The 21661-nt window shown below is 29.1% G+C and overlaps 3 protein-coding genes and 1 pseudogene across 4 annotated transcripts; all 4 read left to right on the top strand.

Moving 5' to 3' along the window:
* The first annotated feature begins 1122 nt into the window (after positions 1–1122).
* Positions 1123–6404, top strand: LOC113377428 (caprin homolog). The gene is made up of 9 exons (XM_026617748.1): positions 1123–1319; positions 1964–2146; positions 2343–2509; positions 2788–2998; positions 3154–3459; positions 3626–3905; positions 4038–4213; positions 4766–5045; positions 5507–6404. The coding sequence occupies exons 1-9, from the start codon at positions 1197–1199 to the stop codon at positions 6100–6102; spliced, it is 2322 nt and encodes a 773-aa protein (XP_026473533.1). The 5' UTR covers positions 1123–1196; the 3' UTR covers positions 6103–6404.
* Positions 6405–7578: 1174 nt separating this feature from the next.
* LOC113363599 lies at positions 7579–8683 on the top strand. Its single transcript, XM_026606093.1, has 4 exons — positions 7579–7775; positions 7850–8101; positions 8173–8312; positions 8384–8683. The coding sequence occupies exons 1-4, from the start codon at positions 7727–7729 to the stop codon at positions 8582–8584; spliced, it is 642 nt and encodes a 213-aa protein (XP_026461878.1). The 5' UTR covers positions 7579–7726; the 3' UTR covers positions 8585–8683.
* A 1174-nt stretch (positions 8684–9857) lies between these two features.
* LOC113363194 (lipoyl synthase, mitochondrial) lies at positions 9858–13685 on the top strand. 2 transcript variants are annotated; one of them, XM_026605680.1, is made up of 8 exons: positions 9858–10032; positions 10269–10467; positions 11367–11500; positions 11557–11713; positions 11775–11832; positions 11896–12054; positions 12128–12243; positions 13401–13685. In XM_026605680.1, exons 1-8 carry the CDS (start codon positions 9988–9990, stop codon positions 13646–13648), a joined length of 1116 nt encoding a protein of 371 aa, XP_026461465.1. In that variant the 5' UTR covers positions 9858–9987; the 3' UTR covers positions 13649–13685. The 2 variants fall into 2 exon arrangements, with proteins under 2 accessions (XP_026461465.1, XP_026461464.1); XM_026605679.1 differs by having other exon boundaries at positions 10260–10467.
* A 4775-nt stretch (positions 13686–18460) lies between these two features.
* Positions 18461–21661, top strand: part of LOC113383795 — a 3804-nt pseudogene continuing 603 nt past the window's right edge.

Raw genomic sequence — 21661 nt, 5'->3', positions numbered from 1 at the left:
TGTATATATATAATATTAGCGACAAATTTGTCTTTGATAGACGATTACATAGACTAACTTTGATAGACAAAATTAATTCTGAATTTTTCGATATTAAATATGTAACATTTAAGTAATTTAAACCCAGAAAACTTACATACACACACGAATACATAAAAAGTACATCAAACAAAAATTTAAATTTAAATATACAAGATGTCACTTTCTTCTTCACATTTCAAATGTTTTTGAGCATTTTGGCATACCTCAGAAAAAATGGATGTGGATATGTGGATACAATTTTTTGTCGATGTTTTCGTGAGCACCGCTCAACCGATTTGAATGATTCAAAAAGCATTTGATTCCTATTTATGCGGATTAGTGCTGATTAGTTTTTGGGAAATATCAGTTCAACCATTTCTAAGATACGAAGCAAAGAGTGCAGAAAATGGAAATTAAGTGTTTGAGAAAACAGTGTATCCGATTTGAATGATTCAAAAAACATTAAGCTTGTGAAGATGCAATTAGATTTTGACGAAAACAAAAAAAAAATGTTTTCAGTTCAAAATTTCATTTTTTCTAATTTCCATAAAAATATTTTTTGTTTGAATATCGAAAATGATTCGGATTATAATTTTTATTCTAGCTAAAATATTAAAGCTCACATATTTACTTTCAATGAATAATTTTAACTTTTCATTTAATTTATAAACTCTTACATTTTGTCTATAAAATACGAATAATAAAAGCTAGAGTATTTATGGTAATCTATTTGAAAGCACGATGCCACACACCACTATTTTTAATTTTCAGTTTAGTATCAATCAAATTGTTTTTTATATTAAAAATACTCGTTTCATCATTCGATTGTATCGAATCGAAAAATTCTATATTGTGACGCCATGTTTCTTTTATTTATTAGTCAGAATAATTGTCCTTACAATTTTAACTGTCTTAACATTTGTTTAAATATATTAATTAATTATACTGTATTTACAATTTTTAATATAAATTTAATAATGAAGGCATCTTAAATTCAGCGCGCATTCCAATTTTATTAGTAGTGTTGGTGATTCTTGGCAATCCTGCCAACATAACAACCCGCGTTTGCTTTTGCGTTTCGCATCAATGTACAGAACAGATTTCGTTTTCTTTGTTGGTTAGAATCTTGCGCGTTTTTATATATCCATTCCAGCTCTAGTTGTTGCCCGTGAAGGATGCCTTCTGCCGCTAATCCAAAGCTAGAAAAACAGGCCTCCACGGAGGTTGTTGATAACACACCCATCAGACAAGCTATAGTAGTTATAGAACACAAAATAAGGAATTTGGAAAAACGAAAGGTGAGTGCTTCATTCTCCTTGACAGTAGAAAAAATAGTCATAGAAAAGTTTAGATCTGTGCAGTGCTGGGTTGAGGCTGAAGCTTTTGTATGTTTTTTTTTCATCGGGTCTTGCGCAATTTTATAGTTTAATATTATATTGTGAACATAAATATGCGATTACACCGGCTCTAAATGACATTTCGGCTTTTGTCAATGTGACGCCATGTTTATATGTACATGTGCGTTGATATGCGGGCGTTTTCGATACTGGATAAAAATGTTGTAATCCGAGAACATACAAATGCCATGGGATTTACTCAAACAAATATACGCTCTGCTTAATTTTTCAGCTTTGGGTTATTGCCTTTGTTTCTTGTATAAACTAGGGTCTACTGTACACACCAAGTGTATAATTTCCAGCAAATTAAATGCACTATTTTTTGCATTTTGTATATGTAACTAGTATATCAATTTATTCATTTCATTTCATTCTTCTCAGTAGGATCATCTTAATTGTTTTGTGAGCTTAATGATGACGGAAATATATTTTATTCTGATACTATTTGCGTTTAATATATATACTTGGAGAATTTCTAAACACTTAAATATCTGTAACCCACCATGTCTTATTTGATTTGTGCTTATTAAAATGTATTTATGCAGGGTAAATTAGAAGGTTATCGAGATCTACAGAAATCTGGTAAAGAACTCAATGCAGATCAGAAAGTTGCAGTGGCCAAGTATGATGAAGTCATTAATACTATTGAATTTGCTCGAGAATTAATCAAGAGCTTCAATGTAATTTCGACTTCATCTGAAAAAGAAGCAAAAAAATTAGCCAGGAAGGTCTGTATAATATATATATTCAAATATTTATATGAATACAGTTTATGTAAAACCTTGAATTGTTGATGCATGTATGAAATGCAGTAAAAACATATTTAATAATTAATATGCATAATTGTTTCAATGTGTATACTATGGTTTGTGTTTATATATTATGTAATAAATGTTATAAAAATGTTTTGTAAATTTTTGATAGGAAACTTTGCAACGGGTACAACAAAATTTGCAAAATATCCGAGAGGTTCTTCTTATCCAGGATATTTTGTCGGAGCTTGGGGCAGACGAAGTACGGAGTCAATTTTTGGCTGGTGAAAATGGCGCGATTCAATTATCGGAGGAAGATTTTACCTTATTAGACAAGCTGTAAGTCACTGAGGATTTCATTGCAATTGATGTAATTCAGGATTAAAATTAAAATAAATATTTAATAGTTTCTATATTTAATTAAGATTATTATCTAATGCTACTTTATGCATTTAAAATAAATTAACTCTTTCATAATTAGATGAAGTATATAGAAAATAACTTTGACCTTGTGTGTTTATATAGATGAAAATAACTTTGAGTAGTATATTATTCATTGTCACTTAATTACCATACAGTATCAATTCAATTGATATCAATTAATCATTTGATTTTAGTTATGAAGAAATTACACCTAAACGTGAAGATTCTGAAGAGTCTTTCAATGTTTTATTACAACGAAGCTCAGAACATATGTTGGCCATTATTGAAGGAAAACCCAAAGAAGCTTTTGGCAGAACATATACAAGTATTCGAGATTTGTTGAAAAGTATAGCAAGTTGTGAATATTTTGCTCAGAGCAAAACTGAAGTTGTTAATGACACTGCAGTAAGTTCTATAGCTCAACTTTAAAATTAGTATCTACTTGACAAATTATATTTAGAATATAAACATAATCTAGCCAGTTAATTACTGTTTCTAACTAGTTTCTTTCATAATTGTTTGTATATATTTTTGTGTTCATTTAGTTTTTTATTGTTTAGGTTCCTGAGGAAGCCGACAACACGGATATTGATAATGTTGTTGAAACCGACACTTCTGAATCTCCTCAACTTATTGCTGACTCTGATCTTGGAAATCAACTCGTCTCAGTTGAAGCTGCCGAAGAGTCGCATGTTCATCAAAATCTTATTCCACAGCAAACTGCTTCCCTTCCACATCAAGTGAATATCTCGTCACGGCCTGCTGTAAATGCTGAAGCACCTGCTCCCAATGCTGTTCCTACACCAGCATTCCCTCCACCTCAACATCAACAAATGGCACCTGCTTTGCAAACACTACCAACACAGGTTATTATCTGTAATTTATATCTTTAATGCAAATGTGATTGATTTTATTTGAATGCTTGAAACTTCACAAGTTTATAACTTGTGAAGGAAATACTAATCATACAATTTTTGAAAAATGCAACTACTTCCATTCTTGGCATTTTCATATCAATTTGTTATGCATTAGGTGATTCCTCAAGTACCTCCAGGAATTGTTCCAGTAGTTGCTGCACAGCCTCTATCTGTTCCTAATGCAGCGCTGCCTCACCTACCAACGGTACAATCTGTTGAACATGCTTACTTTGCACAACAACAATACATGCAACAGCAGCAGCAGCAGCAGCAACAGAGGCCAATCACAGATATGATTCAATCGAATGCTGGGTTTTATTTCCTTCAAGAATCTGAATTGGATTCTCCTGAAGTAACAGCACCTGTTTCTGGACAACCTCCACTGATAACACCAGGTAAAAATATTCATTTTAATAACTAAAAACATTTAACTTTATTATATTTACAACACCTTAGATTCAATGGTTTATTATAAATAAAACTATAATTACATTTGAAAAATGTAATAATAAAAGTTTCATATTTAGGTGCACCCAGAAACACACCACCACCTTCTGGACACTCAGCGGTATCAGCGCCTCAGCCTGGTCCTATACCAACCCAAACATTCACAAGTCAGACATTCCCAGGAGTTCCACCAATGCCAAATGTTGCCACTCCGATGTTTCCAACTCACCCAGTACCAACTCCTACTCAAGTGCCTGTGAGTAATTATTTTGTTAAATTACATATGTATAGAGAAATATAAAGAAATGGGTATCAATTTAGTAATTGACTAAAAGGGAAATTGAAGCTCAATTTTGGTCAGCTCTAAATCTGTTTCTTACGGTTGTTAGATAATCAAATTTTGATATTTGGAACTTTTTAGCTGTTCTAAATGAGCATTATTAATTATCATGTATTCTAATCTATTTCATGTAATTAAACTGATATTTTAAGTGCACATAAATGAAAGAAATCAATTTACTTTTTGAGCTGTATTCACATAATAATAATTAGTATTGTAATATTAATAATCTACATTTTGATGTAATTTGAGTATTAATATTCAAATATGTTTGTAAGATCACTCTTAGTACATTCTTTCTGGCAGTCTCTACTAATATTGAACCATTTTTTCTTTTTCATATAAAATGTTAACAATCTCTTCTCACATTTTTCTACAAATTGTACAATAAAAATGTTAAAAAAAAAACTTGAGATTCTTTAATATTATTAATCTCAAAGCAAATCTTCATATTTTGACTTTTTACAGGTGCCAGAAATGAACCAGCAGCACATTCCAGGATTCACAAATCCCAATATGCCAATACCGATGCCTCAACAATCACAGTCAATCAGTCAACAACCTGTGTCTGTTTCTCAGCCTTTACCATCAAGTGTCGTCCAGACACAGCAATTCACAAGTCAACCTGTGAGTGTACCATTCCCTGTTTCACAAACACAAACTGCAACGCAAGTTATCTCAAATTCTTCTAAGGTTATAATGCAGTCTAAACCTGAAGAAGAAAAAATACCTTCTGGGGATGTTCCTGGTAAGCACAATTACAATTTATACTTTCATGATTATATTCTGATATAAATAATATGCATACATATATTATATAATGTCTGATGGTGATATAATTAAATATCTAAATTTGCAGTAAAGTATTCAATATTAAGTAATGTAGCTTTTTAATACTTTTATTCACAATTAATAATAAGTTGCCTAAAAAGCTAAACAGTTCATATTAAATTAAATATTTTGTAGCAGTGTCACCAGCTTAATTTTTGGATATCTGATAACAAATTCTTATATTCTTGTAAAGAAACTAAAATCCATAAAAAAAATAGTATTTCATTATTTCAAATGAATTCAATTAATGAAATTCCTTCATAAAATTTCTTAACCATGGCTTTTATTGAAATTTTATAATGAAATAAATTAATGCATGTTAATTGGAGCATTTAACAGAATACTTATGAATTCTGTGTGTATTTCATAAATTTTCAGAAAAGACTGATTGGTGTGAGTCAGAACCTGAACCTGTTGCAAACATCACAACAAATGCATGGCACCAAAGGCAACAAAATCAAAAGCAGCATTCCTCAGGCCATGATTCCACGCCAGATGGTAGTAATGTGGACTGGTCAAATGATGCTGCTGCACAGGAAACCTGGTCAGGTCAAGGAGATGGATACAACAGAGGTGGATTCAGAGGACGTGGAGCAAGAATAGGAAACCGAGGTGGCAATACTTTCAGGGGTCGTGGAGGAAATGCATCTGGCAACAATTACAGAGAGCAAAATGGCAGTTCGGGAAGGCCTAATTCTGGCAACACATATTATAGAAATAATGATCAACAAAGTAATTACTATCAAAATCAAAATGGTGGCAGTAGCAATTACAACAGAGATAACCAAGGCTATCAAGGAGGTTATGTATATCGTGGTCGTGGCAGGGGTGCCCCGAGAGGAAGTGCAAATGCCTCAAGACCCGGACAAAGAACGACTGGTCAACCAGGTATGATAAACAGTCGTGGAAGCAGGGGTGGCAATAATAACCCACAGCATATTCGTAGAGAAAACACAGCAACTGCTAAACAATAAATTCACATACAATTACTGTTACAAAGGCCTTAGATTAATATAGAAATACAAGAAAAGGATGTTGACACCCATTTTATTACTGACGTGTATGCCACTATGATTTAAAAGCGGTGCTGTATACTTGTGATTTCTGCTATTTTTACAAAGATGTAAAGATTTAGTATTTAGTTAGGTGTTAATTGACACCAAGTTTTCGAATAAGGTTTTAGTTACCCATTAATTTATTAAATAAGATTTCCTATATTAATTACTACTCTAGTTCAAGTTTCATTTTGGAAGTTATTGTCTTCTAAGGTAAATTTGAAACAAACTTCCCATTAATAAAACAATTACACTTTGGGAGTACACTGTTTGTTTTATACAAATAACATGTAAAATGTAATTTTTTGAAAATACATTTTGTAGGTTAAGTTTATATAAGTATTCTTTATTTCTTCTAATTATAATTATTGTATTGTATTGTATTAGGCCATCACAAATGCAACCACACTTGAAATAATTGGACTCTGAAGTTAACATTCTTTCTACTTTTTATTTAATCTTTGTGTTAAAATATTATATTGCTGAAAAAGCATCAATAAAAACGAATTGGTATGTTGAGATTGAAACCAAAACAGTTAGAAGGCAGATTTCACTGGCAACAATTGAGAATTGAAATCAAACAAGACTTAAATGATATGGATAAATAGATCTTATTGGAATTTGAGAAAGTTTATTTATCTTTAAGAACTTGCTAAATTTATTCAAATAAATTATATATCTGATTTACGATCTAAGTTCCAACTTGTGTATTGATGTATTACATCTATTTTTATAAGAATGCGAATAATTATTTTAATTCATTATCTTCATAAATGCATTAAATTACAATGTCTTAAGTATTTGAGAACTTTTCAAACAAGTAAGAGTAATAAGAACTGTTATATATTTCAATAAAATCTGGAATTATATGTTGATTTAATTTACTTTTTGTTTAATTTTTCTTTTCCATACAGGCATTATTATTTTAAATGTGAATATATTTAAATTTAAAAAAGTAACACAATGCATTGGACTCATGGAAATATAAAACTGATTAGAAAATTTGAAAGAATTTTGTTAATAAACATATATGAACAAATAATTGAATCAGTACCAAATTTGTTAAAATCATCATTATTTTTTCCAAACCGAAGTTGTAATGAATAATTAGTTTTACGAATAATATTTTCTTTTTTTCTTTGAAATTCTATTTTCTACTTGTTTTGTTAGCAAGTGTTACACTTTTGATATTTGTGCATGTGACTGCAAAAAAGCTTAGCTTTTGATAAATAGTGAAAATACCAAAAGCGCATGGTAATAATGTTTTCTTAAAAATAATATGGTAATAATGCAAAATATGTGTATATTATATAAATATAACGGCATAGACTTTACGAAATCGATTTTTAAATTTTTTAAGTCGCCAACAGCGCCCATTCCAGTGAGCGAAAGCAGAATTATTATATTGTCTAGGAGCAGAACATTCATTAGCTGTCAAGTACCCAAGAGAAAAACATGTGAAGATATTATGAAAATTATTGCATACAAGTTGCAAAAATCATAATATATTAATGTAATATTGAACAATATACTAAAATCAAATATGGCATTACGTTATTTAAAATGTTTCGATAGGATTACATCATTAAAAAGTATGTGGAGAACCATAACCTAACATATAATTTTCAATCTTATATATTTTCATGTTTAAAATATATTTTTGCAGCTGCTTATGGTAATTTCATTAACATTCGCAATATTTCCCACTCGACTGCTATAAATAAATTCAATTCTACCCCTATAAAGGCCAAGTATGACCCATGTATCACCCAACATTTATCCGCTAAAAATGATCTAACAATAAATGTCGGAAATTTTATAATACCTTTACCTGCTATTGATATACCGACAATAAAAGAGGTAATAGATACAACAGTGCACAAATCACCACTTATTGATATTTGTAAGAACAGTAATGGTAAGTCTAAATGGTATACTCAATCATTACATATATTTAAAGTTTAAATTAAATATAGATATTTTTCACAGATTCTTTCGAATTACCAAATAATACTGTATCAGATAGCAAAGGTATTCAAGCAGCCAGATTGATTGTTATTCGTAGAAGAAAAATGAAGAAACATAAACTAAGAAAGCTCAGAAAGAAGATGAAATTTGAATGGGCCAAGGTAAATAATCATTAACAGAAACCAGCTAGTAATTAATTTGACACAATTTATCAAATTTGAAATGCCGCTAGGTTCGTCAAAGACGTGAACTGCGCAAGGAAAAGGCTTTTCAAGCAATGCTTCTTACTCAAATAAGAGAAGCAGAAAAGTTTTCAGCTGAACAATATGTCTCTGAAAAAATTAGACAAGCTACAGAGACACCAATTCCAAGGTTCTGGAAGGGAAAGAGATTACCACAATTTATCATCAAACAAAAACTTGGAATAAAATAAATTGTATCAAAGTAATTTTTTATGATCAAATTGATTTTAAGGTTTGATTATTATTATTGTTTATTACTTGTATTGTTTTGTAATATATATTCAAGCTGGACTTATCAAGTTCAAAAGCAGATTAGTAAAAATATATTTTATTTTGAAAATTGTGAATCATAATTTATTATTTAACGATTTTTCAATCTCAGTAGTGACTATTTATGTAAAACCTAATTACATTTTTTTTTAATGTTAATTATATTTGTTTTTATTAACATTAATTACTTTAGGCAAATTTGTATTTATGATAATTTTACATATTGAGAAAGAATCATGAATCAAAGCTCATTTCATGTTAATAAATAATATACTTAAATTTAATTGTCTATGATACGTTTTGTATATATTCGTATATGCAATTGTCAAATATATTTTCATTATATATTGATTAGTTTTCGTCAAAGCTCTAGCAGCCAATTCATTCACTAAAAAGTCATATTCTGTAAAGAATTTGCTTGAACAATTACAAAGTATTAAATACAATTACAAAGTATTAAATTTAATCTTTTTTAAAAAAATTAATTTTTGGTACGGGAAGTTCCAACTAGTTTTTTTTTTTTTTTTTTTTTTTTTTTTATTATTTTAATAATTTTTACAACTGTCCTGAAACGGACAACAAGTAAAATATTTGACATGAAACTGAAGGCGTTGGCAAAATACAAATCATCTGACCATTGCCAGTGATTTGTCGAAGGTCTTATCTATTGTTGATTAGTGCAGAATAAATTTTCTTTTTAATCGGGCCCTGGTAGAGTTGATTTGAAGTTTTCTCGCGAGCAAGTTCGGGTGATCAGCTAGGCGATTTCTATATTTGTGTGAGTAAGCGATTATTTCATCCTTAACTGTGCTAGTGCCTGTGTCTTTGTGTATTAACCAATTTGGAACATACTTTGGTGCTTTCAAAATTTCTTTTAATAACTTGTTTTGAAATCTTTGAATTATTAAAGCGTTTGAGTTGGAAGTTGATCCCCATAGCTGTATGCCTTATGTCCAAATTGGTTTGATGAGTTCCAACTAGTTAATCATTGAATTTGTTACTTCACACATTACAATATTTGAGGATAGACATTTCCTTGACAGTTATTTTCAGCTTAAAAATCTATGTATTTTCAAATGTGTTTCAAAATTGATAATTAATTAAATAACTGTTTAATCAAATATTTTATTTAACATTAACAGTTTCGATTTTTCTCTTTTTTTTGTTGGGTTGCTGGCATTGCCTGATGAGACATTTACTCTTGCACGTGTAATAAATGTCAAATGGATGTCAAATCTTATGCTTCATAGATCCGAGAAACTGTTTTAAATTCTTTGATTTTAATATTATTTTACCGTGTTTTTAGTTAATAAATACTCAAAAAATGTTTAGTGGTTTAAAGAAGCATGTAAGCTCTAAGAATTATGAGGTAAGTTTTCATATGTAGATTGATTGAAATATAAATCGTCAGAATAGAAATATTTATCTCAACTAAGAATCTAAAATATTTTTAGCTCGTTTTCATAATTTTGTATTTGCACAAATAACATTCTTTTTGTCATCCGAAAGATGATATAAAAGATAGGTTCTAAAAATCATTTATTCATGCTATGTTGTAAAAGATGTAAACTATATTATTATTAATGTATGTATTAGACCTTGCAGAACTTGCGATTGAAAAGCACTAAATTAGAAGAAATTAGGACAAAGTTAGCTAGTGGACCATCATTTCAAGATTTTATTAGAGAAGATGAACAAATAGATGTTACGAAATGGAATGACTATCAGGGAAAGTTAAAACGAGCCAAAGGTGAAGATCAGAGACTTCGCTTGCCACCATGGCTGAAAACATCAATACCTACAGGTATAAAAATTATATACCATGAAAATTATGTATATATGTATGGATACGTCAGCAAGAACTATATATATATATATATATATATATATATATATATATTATTTATATATATATATATGTATATATATATTAGGGTGGTCCTCAATATGGACATTTTCGAATTTCCTTGCTTCCAAGGGCTCAAATGTTCCAAATTGATAAAAAGCAATTCTCTGAAAGTTTTAGCTCTTAATATTAACGTTTAGATAGAGCGCAATTCATTCAAAATTTTGTATGGAAATATATATATATATATATATATATATATATATATATATATGTTAGGGGTATTCACCCATTTGTAATAATTATAAATAATATTATAATCTACTATATAAAGGTCAAAATACTAACTATGCAGTAGCAGTATTGCTCATGCTATTACATTGTATTCTCCATATATTACATTGTATCCAATAGTTTTTAGAAATCTAATAAAAACTATTTGTTTCGGCTAGCATCTTGGCCTTCATTTAGGGGCAATCAATCTAAAATTTTGTATCCTAATATAACAGAAATAATATATAGACATTTATATTACTCCATGGTAATGAGTATGTGCACAGGCGCAAAATATATATTTTTTAACATCATGAATTGCAAAACATACAAATAAACATGAATAAGTTGTCGAAACTATGTATTGACTATTCAGAGTCTTTGATATAATTGCCTATATACCATTTCGTGACGTGATGTTAAATAAATATTTTACATACTCATACCAATACAAAATTTTTTATTGCTTGCCCTAAATGAAGGCTAAGATGCTAGCCGAAACATATGGTTTTTAATAGATTTCTAAAAACTATTGGATACAATATAATACATTTGTAAAAAGTAAATATTTGTTTTTTCTTTAGGTACAAATTTCAGTAAAGTCAAGACTCAATTACGTGATTTAAAATTGAATACTGTATGCGAAGAAGCAAGATGCCCAAATATTGGAGAATGTTGGGGAGGTGGAACTCATGGAACTTCAACTGCCACAATAATGGTAATATAATGTTTTCCTATATTTTATTTCTTTATAGAGGTAGCTTCTGATTACAGTTATTAGGAGATACATGCACAAGAGGTTGCAGATTTTGTTCTATTAAAACTTCAAGAGCTCCACCTTTGCCGGATCCGAATGAACCTGTTAACACAGCTACAGCTATAGCTAAATGGGGTGTTGATTACATAGTCCTCACATCCGTTGACCGAGATGGTAAATTGATAATAAATTCTTGATATTTTGATTCAATATAACAGTTTTTATCAAAACCCAGATCTGCCTGACGGAGGATCCAATCATTTTGCAGAAACTGTGAAAGAAATCAAAAGACAGTATGTATTGTTGACGGAATTGTAATATTTAGTCAATAAATAATTTTATTTTTTTTGTGCTAGAAATTCTAATATATTAGTAGAATGCCTTGTACCTGATTTTCGCGGAAATTTGGAATGTGTTAAAACCATTGCTAATTGTGGTTTAGATGTATATGCTCATAACATTGAAACAGTGGAATCTTTGACACCTTTTGTGAGAGATCGCCGAGCAAATTACAGGTGCAATATCAGATGCAATTTTTGTATTACTTGTAAAATATGATTGTTAATATTATTTACTTTTGTTTTGTAGACAAACATTGAAAGTTCTTGAAGCAGCGAAATCAATAAATCCTGATTTGATAACTAAGTCTTCTATTATGCTTGGTTTAGGAGAAACTGATGAAGAAGTAGAACAGACAATGAAAGGTATTCATAGTATTAATTAGTGGGATATGGCATTGTGCCTTAAGGCAAAATTCTGGAACTTACCACGCTGTTATTTATAAAATTTAAACGCTTTAAAGTTTTTTGAAAATTTTGATATACCAAATTTTTTTAAGTATATTGAAATTTTTTGAAACTTTAGTTTTTTTTCCAAAGCACTGCGTGGCTGTCTGAGATGCCAAATATAAAAGCGCCTAAGCGTTGCGTCGTAGCGGTTAAACATTATAAATCTTGGTACAGAACCCATATAATTGTAAATAAAATTTGTGTTTATTAAAATTTGTGATGTGCCTATGACTAATAATTATTTTTGACCGCTAAATGGCATCTTTTAAACGTTTTTATTGGATTTTTGAAACCTCTGGAAATTTCCGAAATTTGTATTCGTACATACATACAAACATACACTACCCTGCCCTGCAAAAGTTTGGACTCACTTGGGAAAATCGTTTTTTTTTTAGTCACTTTATTTATCGTTCTCCTCAGATGGTTTAATGTACATATTGATATAAAAAAACATTTTAAAAATGATTTTTGAGTGTTTCCTTTAAATTCTCAATTATTTATTCTACAGAAATATGTTAATTTTCGAAATATTGTAAAATGTACTATGTTACAATTTGTCACTTTGTATTACATTAACTATTTTTCGAACCAAATTAACTTTTACTCGATGCATCATCATTTGAAAATTTGTGGGGCTATCATCAAATCGAAAGGCCGGCGTATTGATGAAAAACGGCTGGATTGATTTTTTTCGTTTTTCCACAAAAATATCACATGTAAATGTTTTTAACTCGTAAATTGAATGTAATTCTCAACGAATCTGTTATATTAAACTGTATGAGAATAATGAATAAAGTGATGAATAAAGAAGACAACAACTTTCCTAAATGAGCCCAAACTTTTGCAGGATAGTGTACATACATACATACATACATTAATTTTTTTTAAGGAATGTCAAAATATTCAGAAATCTTTGAATCTGAAATTGAAAATTTTGATTTTTGATTTTTTGCACTTACCAAAGAAACTTACCCCACGAGAAGTTGAAAATCGAATACGTTCACTTTGATATTTCTTATTGCAAAATAAATATTTGATTTACATTGTACTACATTTAATTTACGATTTTTTAGATTTACGTAATGTTGGTGTAGATTGCGTAACATTAGGTCAGTATATGCAACCAACGAAAAGACATTTGAAAGTTGTTGAGTACGTTACTCCTGCTAAGTACAAACATTGGGAAGATAGAGGTGCTGAGCTAGGTTTTCTATATACAGCCAGTGGTCCTTTAGTTAGAAGTTCTTACAAAGCTGGCGAATTCTTTATATCCAGCATATTAAAATCACGTAGAGCAAATACCAAAGCAGCTGAATGTTAGGAAGTTAGTAAATTAAGTTTTAATGTTTTATAGATATAGTAGCTAATAATTTGTTGAATATTTTTGTTGTATTTTGTTTATATTGTAAATAAATTTTATGACAATGTTAAATAGCTTTCTCATGTTATGAATAGATAAATAAAATGAAATTACAGACTTAAATATTCAAATTATTATGAGTAACAACAAATTAACACACCTTATACAAATATTATCAAAAACATTACGTAATTACTGCTTATCATGGCTAAGAGATAATTTTCTTTATACGACAAAGACCGAAGTTAAAGCAGTTATTTATTTATTTAAAGACATTTAATATTATTTAATGAAACGGTACATTAACACTATTTTGAGATCAACTATGTCACTTGATCTCTTATAAAATTTAATGCACACTACAGTTTTGCATATTTTACATTAACTTCCGCAAAGTTTAATTGCGTTTCTTGCAATTGAAATCCGCCTTAAGTTTTTTTTTGCATCTTTCTTATTAGCTTTAAAATTGAACTTGAACAAATCTCTAGTGTACAGATAATATATTCTTGTTCAAGGAATATTTTACTCAGTCCTCGTTCGTATGTGACAACTGTCTAAGACGCCGTGATTCCCATGAAGATTTCAGGAATGTTCCGGGTTGGCATACTTAAGCCCCATAAATTAATTATAAACAGAACACACAATAATACTTATGCAAATAAGGTGCTACACATTCTATAGTATTACATTTATTTTGTATTACATTTTTAATAATTGTTATTTCGTATTTTCATAAAGATTTCTCTTTATTTATATATATATATATATATATATATATATATATATGTATATATATTAATAATTATCTAGCTTAAGAGGGAGCTAAATTTATCTTTTCCGGGCGTGTGGTCAATCATAACATAGTTTTCCAAAGCAAATAATGCAATATTGTTTTTATCAGAAAATCGAACTTCTAATTTCCATTCATCTCCAGGTATGTACGGAGGCAGCAATTCTTCATCGACTTTTATACCATGTGCTATGTAATTGCCCTTAAATATTAAATTTTTACTACTTAATTAATTTTTATTTTGAAATCTTTTACATAACATTATCAAACTGGGGACTATTTACGCAACAGTACGCGAATTTTCTAAATGTAACTAATTATAATTAGTTATATATATATTTTTGGATAAACATTGTAATTTTAAACTTTAGACCTGATCGACCGAATTCCGTTCGAATTAATAATTTTAATAAAATATTAAATATTCCTAAAATAAAATGTTACAATATTTGGAATATTTGTACAAAATAACCATTATACGATAAAATAATATTTTGCATCATGATAATATAATATTTTTCATTTATTTTAATATTATAAGTTATATATTTTACTCACTTTATATTATTTGAAAACACATTTGTTCCTACTTACCGATTTTATAGGACAGTGTCTAGGAAAATTTCCTTTTTTTGTAAAAGTAGGAAAAACGGCATTAACAATCGGGCTAGTTTTTGGATTATCAAAATATTTGCACAAATCTGAAGTAACATTAACTGTTAAATTATCAAAACCATTTTTTGATTTTTGGTACGCCAGAAGTCCAATCTGAAATTAAGAATATTCCAATTAACAAATTAATTAAAAAAGTGTTATTGTAATTACTTACATAAACGGGGCTAGTAATATCTTTTTTTATTTGCATAAATACATGGCCAATATTTTTGTGAACACCTACTGTTAAATTGCTTACGACATCTTTATTGTAATCGATTACTTTTACATCTTGCAGTACAATTTTATAACCGCGCTGAAAAAATATAAATTAATCATATTTTACTTTAATTAATTTAAATAAAGATGGTTTAATTCAGCTTACCCACGAAATCGCTGAATTAATTGCTACAGCTAAAAATAAAAACGTTTTCATCATACTTTGAAATATTTTTTTTTGGAAAGATTTAAATATATTTTCAATTTTTTCGTATCAAACTATACGTTTATAGAACCCGGCTGACCATTTTTATACATACTATCAAATCATCAAAATCTTAAATAATTTTGTTGCATATCATTAATTTCGGCACAGGAAATGTATTAAAAATCGTTTAAATTAATACAATGGAAATGAAAACGTACCAATTTATGAAATAGTGATACACGTGCCGAACATTTTGATCTTTTTTCAAATCGCATCTATAATTATAATGAATTATTTTTTATGAATGAATAAATAAATAAATAAATAAATATTGTATATGCAGCCTACATAATTTTGAACATTGGAAATCAAAACGTTATTATAGACATTTTCAGATAATGCAGATTAATTTAATATTATTAAATAAAACAATATTTAAAAACATATAATCATTTAGTATTTATTATATCTATTCCTAACACAGAGATTCGTACAAAGGTCAACGTAATGATAATTTTAAGAAAAAATATTTCAATAATTTTTATTTATTTCAAGATTCATTTCAATAATTTTAGGTTTACATTATTGTTCAAGGAATAAATAATAAAACAAAAATATTTTTGAAAAAAAGATATAGTTTTTTCTAAATAGAAATTAAGGAACTAGTCTATTTTTGAGCAAATTTATCACTTTTCGATTTTTGAAATATGTTTTGAAGTTTAAATAATTATATAATGATTATTTAAAATGTATTTTTTGAACAAATGGAACAAATTGATTTAGGTAGATCTAAATTTTCTGCATGGAAGTAAAAACAATCAGTGAAAGTGAAATATTAAAAAAAAATTGTTTTCCAAAAATTGTTTGCATTTTATTAGTGTTGCTTAATTTATAAACACTCCAACCATTAGATTTTCATATATGATTAAAACAAAAATAATTTTATTCGGATATATATAAAAATATCAACCACGATTTAAAACTTTAAAGCCATTTACTGCTCTAGTATGGTCCAATTTTATGTGCCAGCTGGTGTTGAGAATCTTTATGTCATCATCATGTAAAATTAAATCCACACGCCAATCTTCACCAGGCATATATGGAGGTAGGCGGTCAGAGTCGAATTGTGGCAAAAGACCATGATAAAGTCCCTATAATTATAATTTTAAGTTATATTTATTATTTGACTAAATCATAGGAAAACATATAGATTGTTTTTGTGGTATAGGGGAAGCGTCATTCATGAAATCTTCATGATTAAAAAGTTACAGTGAAGAAAGATTGTATTAATTTGTTTATCTCGATTAACGAATTTCTGGTACTGGTAACTAATTTTCGTCAATTATTCGAAGTTAAACCGACAAATTTCCATAATACCGGAATGGGAGACAGTACGTATCTTTAGTAAAAATTAGTTTATTAGTTTTATGTGTTCTGATTTGGTATAAATTGAAGTTATTTCTCTAATAAAGCCAACGTATTTTTTGTTTTTTATAAGCAAGTTTATTATTATTATCTTACGTTTTATATTTACTTAATTATTTCTATTATTTATTGTATTTAATAATATATTGTTGTTACTTGTTAGTTGTAACCAACAATATATATTAACTATAAAAGCTTGTTTTCATAATGAATAGTTTTCACATATCTTATTCATTTATATTTTTATTTTTTTAGTCGTAGCAAGTCCTGCAATTAAAGCCAATACTCATAAATTTAAATAATATTTCAATTGTAAAAATTTTGGACATCAAATCAAATTTAAAATGAGATATAACAACGCAAGTTTCAACTAAAAGAAGACTCAATAAATATCAAAACTCAGACAAATTTTTGCAAACAAGTAAGTACCACAAAAACGGAATTTTCTTCAAATTGTATCCTATTTTTCATGACACTTCAGCCTTATTTTATTAATTTATTATTATCCGTGTTTTTTTTACCTTTTTTATAGGGCACTTTTTCGGAAAGTTTCCATGCTTTGCAAATATTGGATACATTATGTGTACCAATGGGTAGCTTGTTGGTTTCTTATAGTAGTCACACAAGTTTAGCGTGGAGTTAATGAAACTCTGAACATATTCTTCATTCTTGAATTCATAAGCAATAACTTTCAACTAACCAAGGATACAATAACATATAAATTAAATAAATTAATGATGCATCAATAAAATCGATTCAATGCAATTTATTTCATAAATATAAGGAAACAAGAAATATCTTTCTCAAGGTAAGTAAGGTTTATACAATATCATAATTTATTTTTATTCAAACACTCTAGGTAGACACGATTTTTTCTATTAGATTTTTAGTGGATCTGATAAATACTTACAATTACTGCTCGCTGAAGGTCTTTTGTTAAAGTTGCATTAGCAGCAATTGAAATTTTTGAGCCTTGTTGCTTGGCTAATAAATTAAAGTCACTTATATATTCAGGATTTGGCTCGCCAGTCAAATTTTTGCTAATTAGTGAATAACTTCTCTAAAAATTATATAGTGCAAAATATATGACGTTAAAAATTAGATAAATACATTAAACATTTCGAAAACACTTACCCAGCAATATGCAGAGCATATAATTTGACAAAATAGTACAAAGTTATAAATATTCATGGTAGCTGCCTTGTTTTTTTGATATTGTACGATACAAAAGAGAAGTTTTAAATGATATGATATTTAAATTAAAACATGTATAAACTACGCATTTAATTTTTTTATACTTTTTATCGTAATATCTAGAGAACAATTCTATTGTTATTTCCAAATAATTTTTGTTTGTTCAATCTATTATGAATAGGAAAATATACAATTACGAAATTAAAAAGAAATTTAAAATAACGATCGGCTATAAAAATGCATTTTGGGGTTTCTTTCACATTGGTTATTAAAATTAAGATTAATGGGTGCTTTTAGGTCATATGAGCACGTATTTGTGCACTGTAATTCAGGTAATTATACATGTATTCATGTAATTATATATATGTTTGAGAGAATTCAATTGGAAATCGCAATGTTTAGATTTAAGTAAATGCGAAAAAAAATTAATTTTGGAAATAAACCCTTGAAAGTTTTATCTAAATATCTAAATACTCGCTTTTTATATGATCTGAATCTCAATTTCGGTTGATTAAGTCATTTTTTTTATTTATTAACTTCCCGTAGGATAAGTTATTGTAATGAGCCGAAAATAGAAATTGAAAATTTTTACATTTCTCGAGGTTTTGAAGGTTTCTGAACATTTTGGTATACCTCAGAAAAAATAGATGTGTGCGTGCGTGTGTGTATGTATGTATGGATACCAATTTCCAGTCACGTTTTCGGGCGCACGTATCAACCGATTTGAATGGTTCATGAAACATTCGATTCCTATTGATAGGGAAAAGAGCTGATTAGTTTTTGGCAAAGGCAGGTCCAGCCGTTTCGGAGATACGGAGCAAAGAGTGCAGAAAATAGAAATCGAGTTTTTGAGAGAACGGAGTATCCGATTTGAATGATCTAAAAAACATTCAATTAGTAATGATTGGGAGAAGTGTTTATTAGTTTTCGGCAAAGGCAGGCCCAGCCATTTCGAAGATACGGAGCTAAATATGTAAAAAATGGCAGTTTTTGAGAGAAGTAAGCGTCCGATTTAAATGATTCAAAGAACTTTCTGGTTGTCTTAACAAAATAATTGATTTTGGAAAAAAAAAATTGTTTCAACTTTTTTTTTTCAAAAAATTTTTTTTTGTGTATCGAAAATAATTCAGATTTTATTTTTAATTCTGACTATAGTTCTAATATACTTTAAACAAATAATTTCAACTTTGCAATTCAGTTTATATAATTCTTATAAATATTAGACAATGTTGAAATATTTATAATAATCTATTTGAAAACATTCAGTATTCCTCGAACATTTCGTTACGGTACGGGAAGTTCCTGCAATTTGCCTTAAGGCACGATGCCATACACCCCACTAGTTTTTTATTGGCTTTGTAAAGCTTGTACATTGGCCATTATCTGATTAAGTCAATTATTATACACTTATCGGGAAGTTTTTGCAACCTGCCTTGAGGCAAAATGCCACTTACAACTAGTGAAGTTTCCCTGAGATCGAAGTCGCAGGTGCAGCTAGTTATTATTAACCTTATAATATTTACATAACATTCATGGAAACATTGAACGATCATTTGCGTGCCTTTGTTATTGCTTCCAAAACACCGCCAACTTTGCTGCCAAAGTGTTTTTGAAAAACATAGATGAGAATTAAAATATACCAAAAGGGGGCAATTGTATCTACTATGTCGATATTTTGATACAACTTCAAATGGTTTATTTACCAACCGAAGTTCCTATCTATTCAATGCAGCATTGTCGGTCTATGCTTGTTGATATTAAAGCAATGGTCAAACTAATTCGTTCACTTTGTCCTTACGTTTGGTAGGAATAACAACAAATGTATCCGGTTCGTCGTCGCATATTCGAGGTTTCGAAGGAAATAGGACATTTTTATAACGCCTGCGCTTGGATGGATCTTTCATAACATTGTGTGGTAAGTGAGTATTGCATTTTTTTTGTCAAGTTTAATCAACACAGTCAACCCTCTGGAAACGCGGCTTTCATACTACGCGGAGCCGAAATTGAGGCAGTTTTTTGATAGCACGGTGCTCCTACAACACGGTTATATCATAGCTGTGTACGACGTCGATTTTAACGACGTTTCTTAACACGGTTCTTATACAACGCGATGGATGTTTCTTTAGAACGTACTATGAATTGTCGTGGATTGTACTTTAAATCCGATTTTCTCATACTCACCGCGTTATCGAACGGTTGACTGTAGTTATGATCATATAACATTCAGATGATATATTTAATTTTATTATAATTATTTCTTCGACTAATAAACCAAATAGACTGCACCAAAACATGTTATTGTGCGATCTTACTTTTGTACCTTTAGTTACGTAAACAGTAGTATTGTCACTCGACATGGCTTCGTATGCAATGTTTTGTACACGATTCCCGTCATTAAATTTAAATAGTTTTACATTTACTTTAGGTCTAATTTAATTACTTGAATACTGTTACTGTATTGATGATTGATTTAATGCGGCCCCATCCTTAAAACAATATTATTACGCCATGATCAATTTTTGTTGATATTTGATGTTGTTTATTCCTATTCCGGGCTCGCCCGTAGGTAAGCGGTTAAGAGCGACAGGACTTGTTTCAGGGGTCCCGGGTTCGATTCCCACTTTGAGCAGCCTGTTGTCAGTCAACATTTACAACGATTTTCACTTGGAAATATAGATAGCAATATGTTTCCAAGTGAAAATAGCCCTCACCCGGCATTGTTGCACCATACTTGCCTTATTACAGAGATTGTAATAAAAATTTATCAAACAGAGATGTGACAACTGTTTGGGTTGCCATCTATAATAGAACAAACGTAGTTTGTAAGATATTATTCACAACATCTCATAGAACACATAAGTTCTGATCGCTGTTAAAATAAAATTATAAAATAAAAAAAATTCTATTCCACGAATGTTTAATTACGGTACGTAAGGTTTCAGCAATTTGCCTCAAGTCACAATGCCATGCATCACTATTATCTATTTTATTAAAATATTATGTATACAACTTTATGTCTTCATTATGTCTCTGGCTAGTGCACAGATAACACCTATTACACAGTTACTCCTTTATGAAAGTTACGTTTTTTAAAAACATTATTTCATGAGTTAAAATCATGAACTCCCATTGACGTTTTTTTTCAACACAAATTTACTCAATGGCGAAGCATTGTTATAAATACATGTTTAATGTTTTTATTATATAATTTAGTGCATTACCGTAAACTCATATCATGGATTATTGTATTTTTCTTTTTAACACTATGATAAGCGACATTTTCCATTCATTGAAGGCTAGGGCTATGGCCAAATCGTATGGATCTTAGAATAAATTTCTAAAAAATTTGTTTTCTATTGGGGTTTTGCTCGATTATTATACTCTGTTAATACATTTATTAACATCAAATTCAGAACTGTATATATATATATATATATATATATATATACTATTGTATATATGTATATATATATATATATATATA

The sequence above is a fragment of the Ctenocephalides felis genome, unplaced genomic scaffold (assembly GCF_003426905.1).
Source record: "Ctenocephalides felis isolate EL2017-DRISC unplaced genomic scaffold, ASM342690v1 CF-g0.4_SCAFFOLD_00845, whole genome shotgun sequence".
Lineage (NCBI taxonomy): Eukaryota > Metazoa > Arthropoda > Insecta > Siphonaptera > Pulicidae > Ctenocephalides > Ctenocephalides felis.
This window is presented reverse-complemented; position numbering and strand designations above follow the sequence as displayed.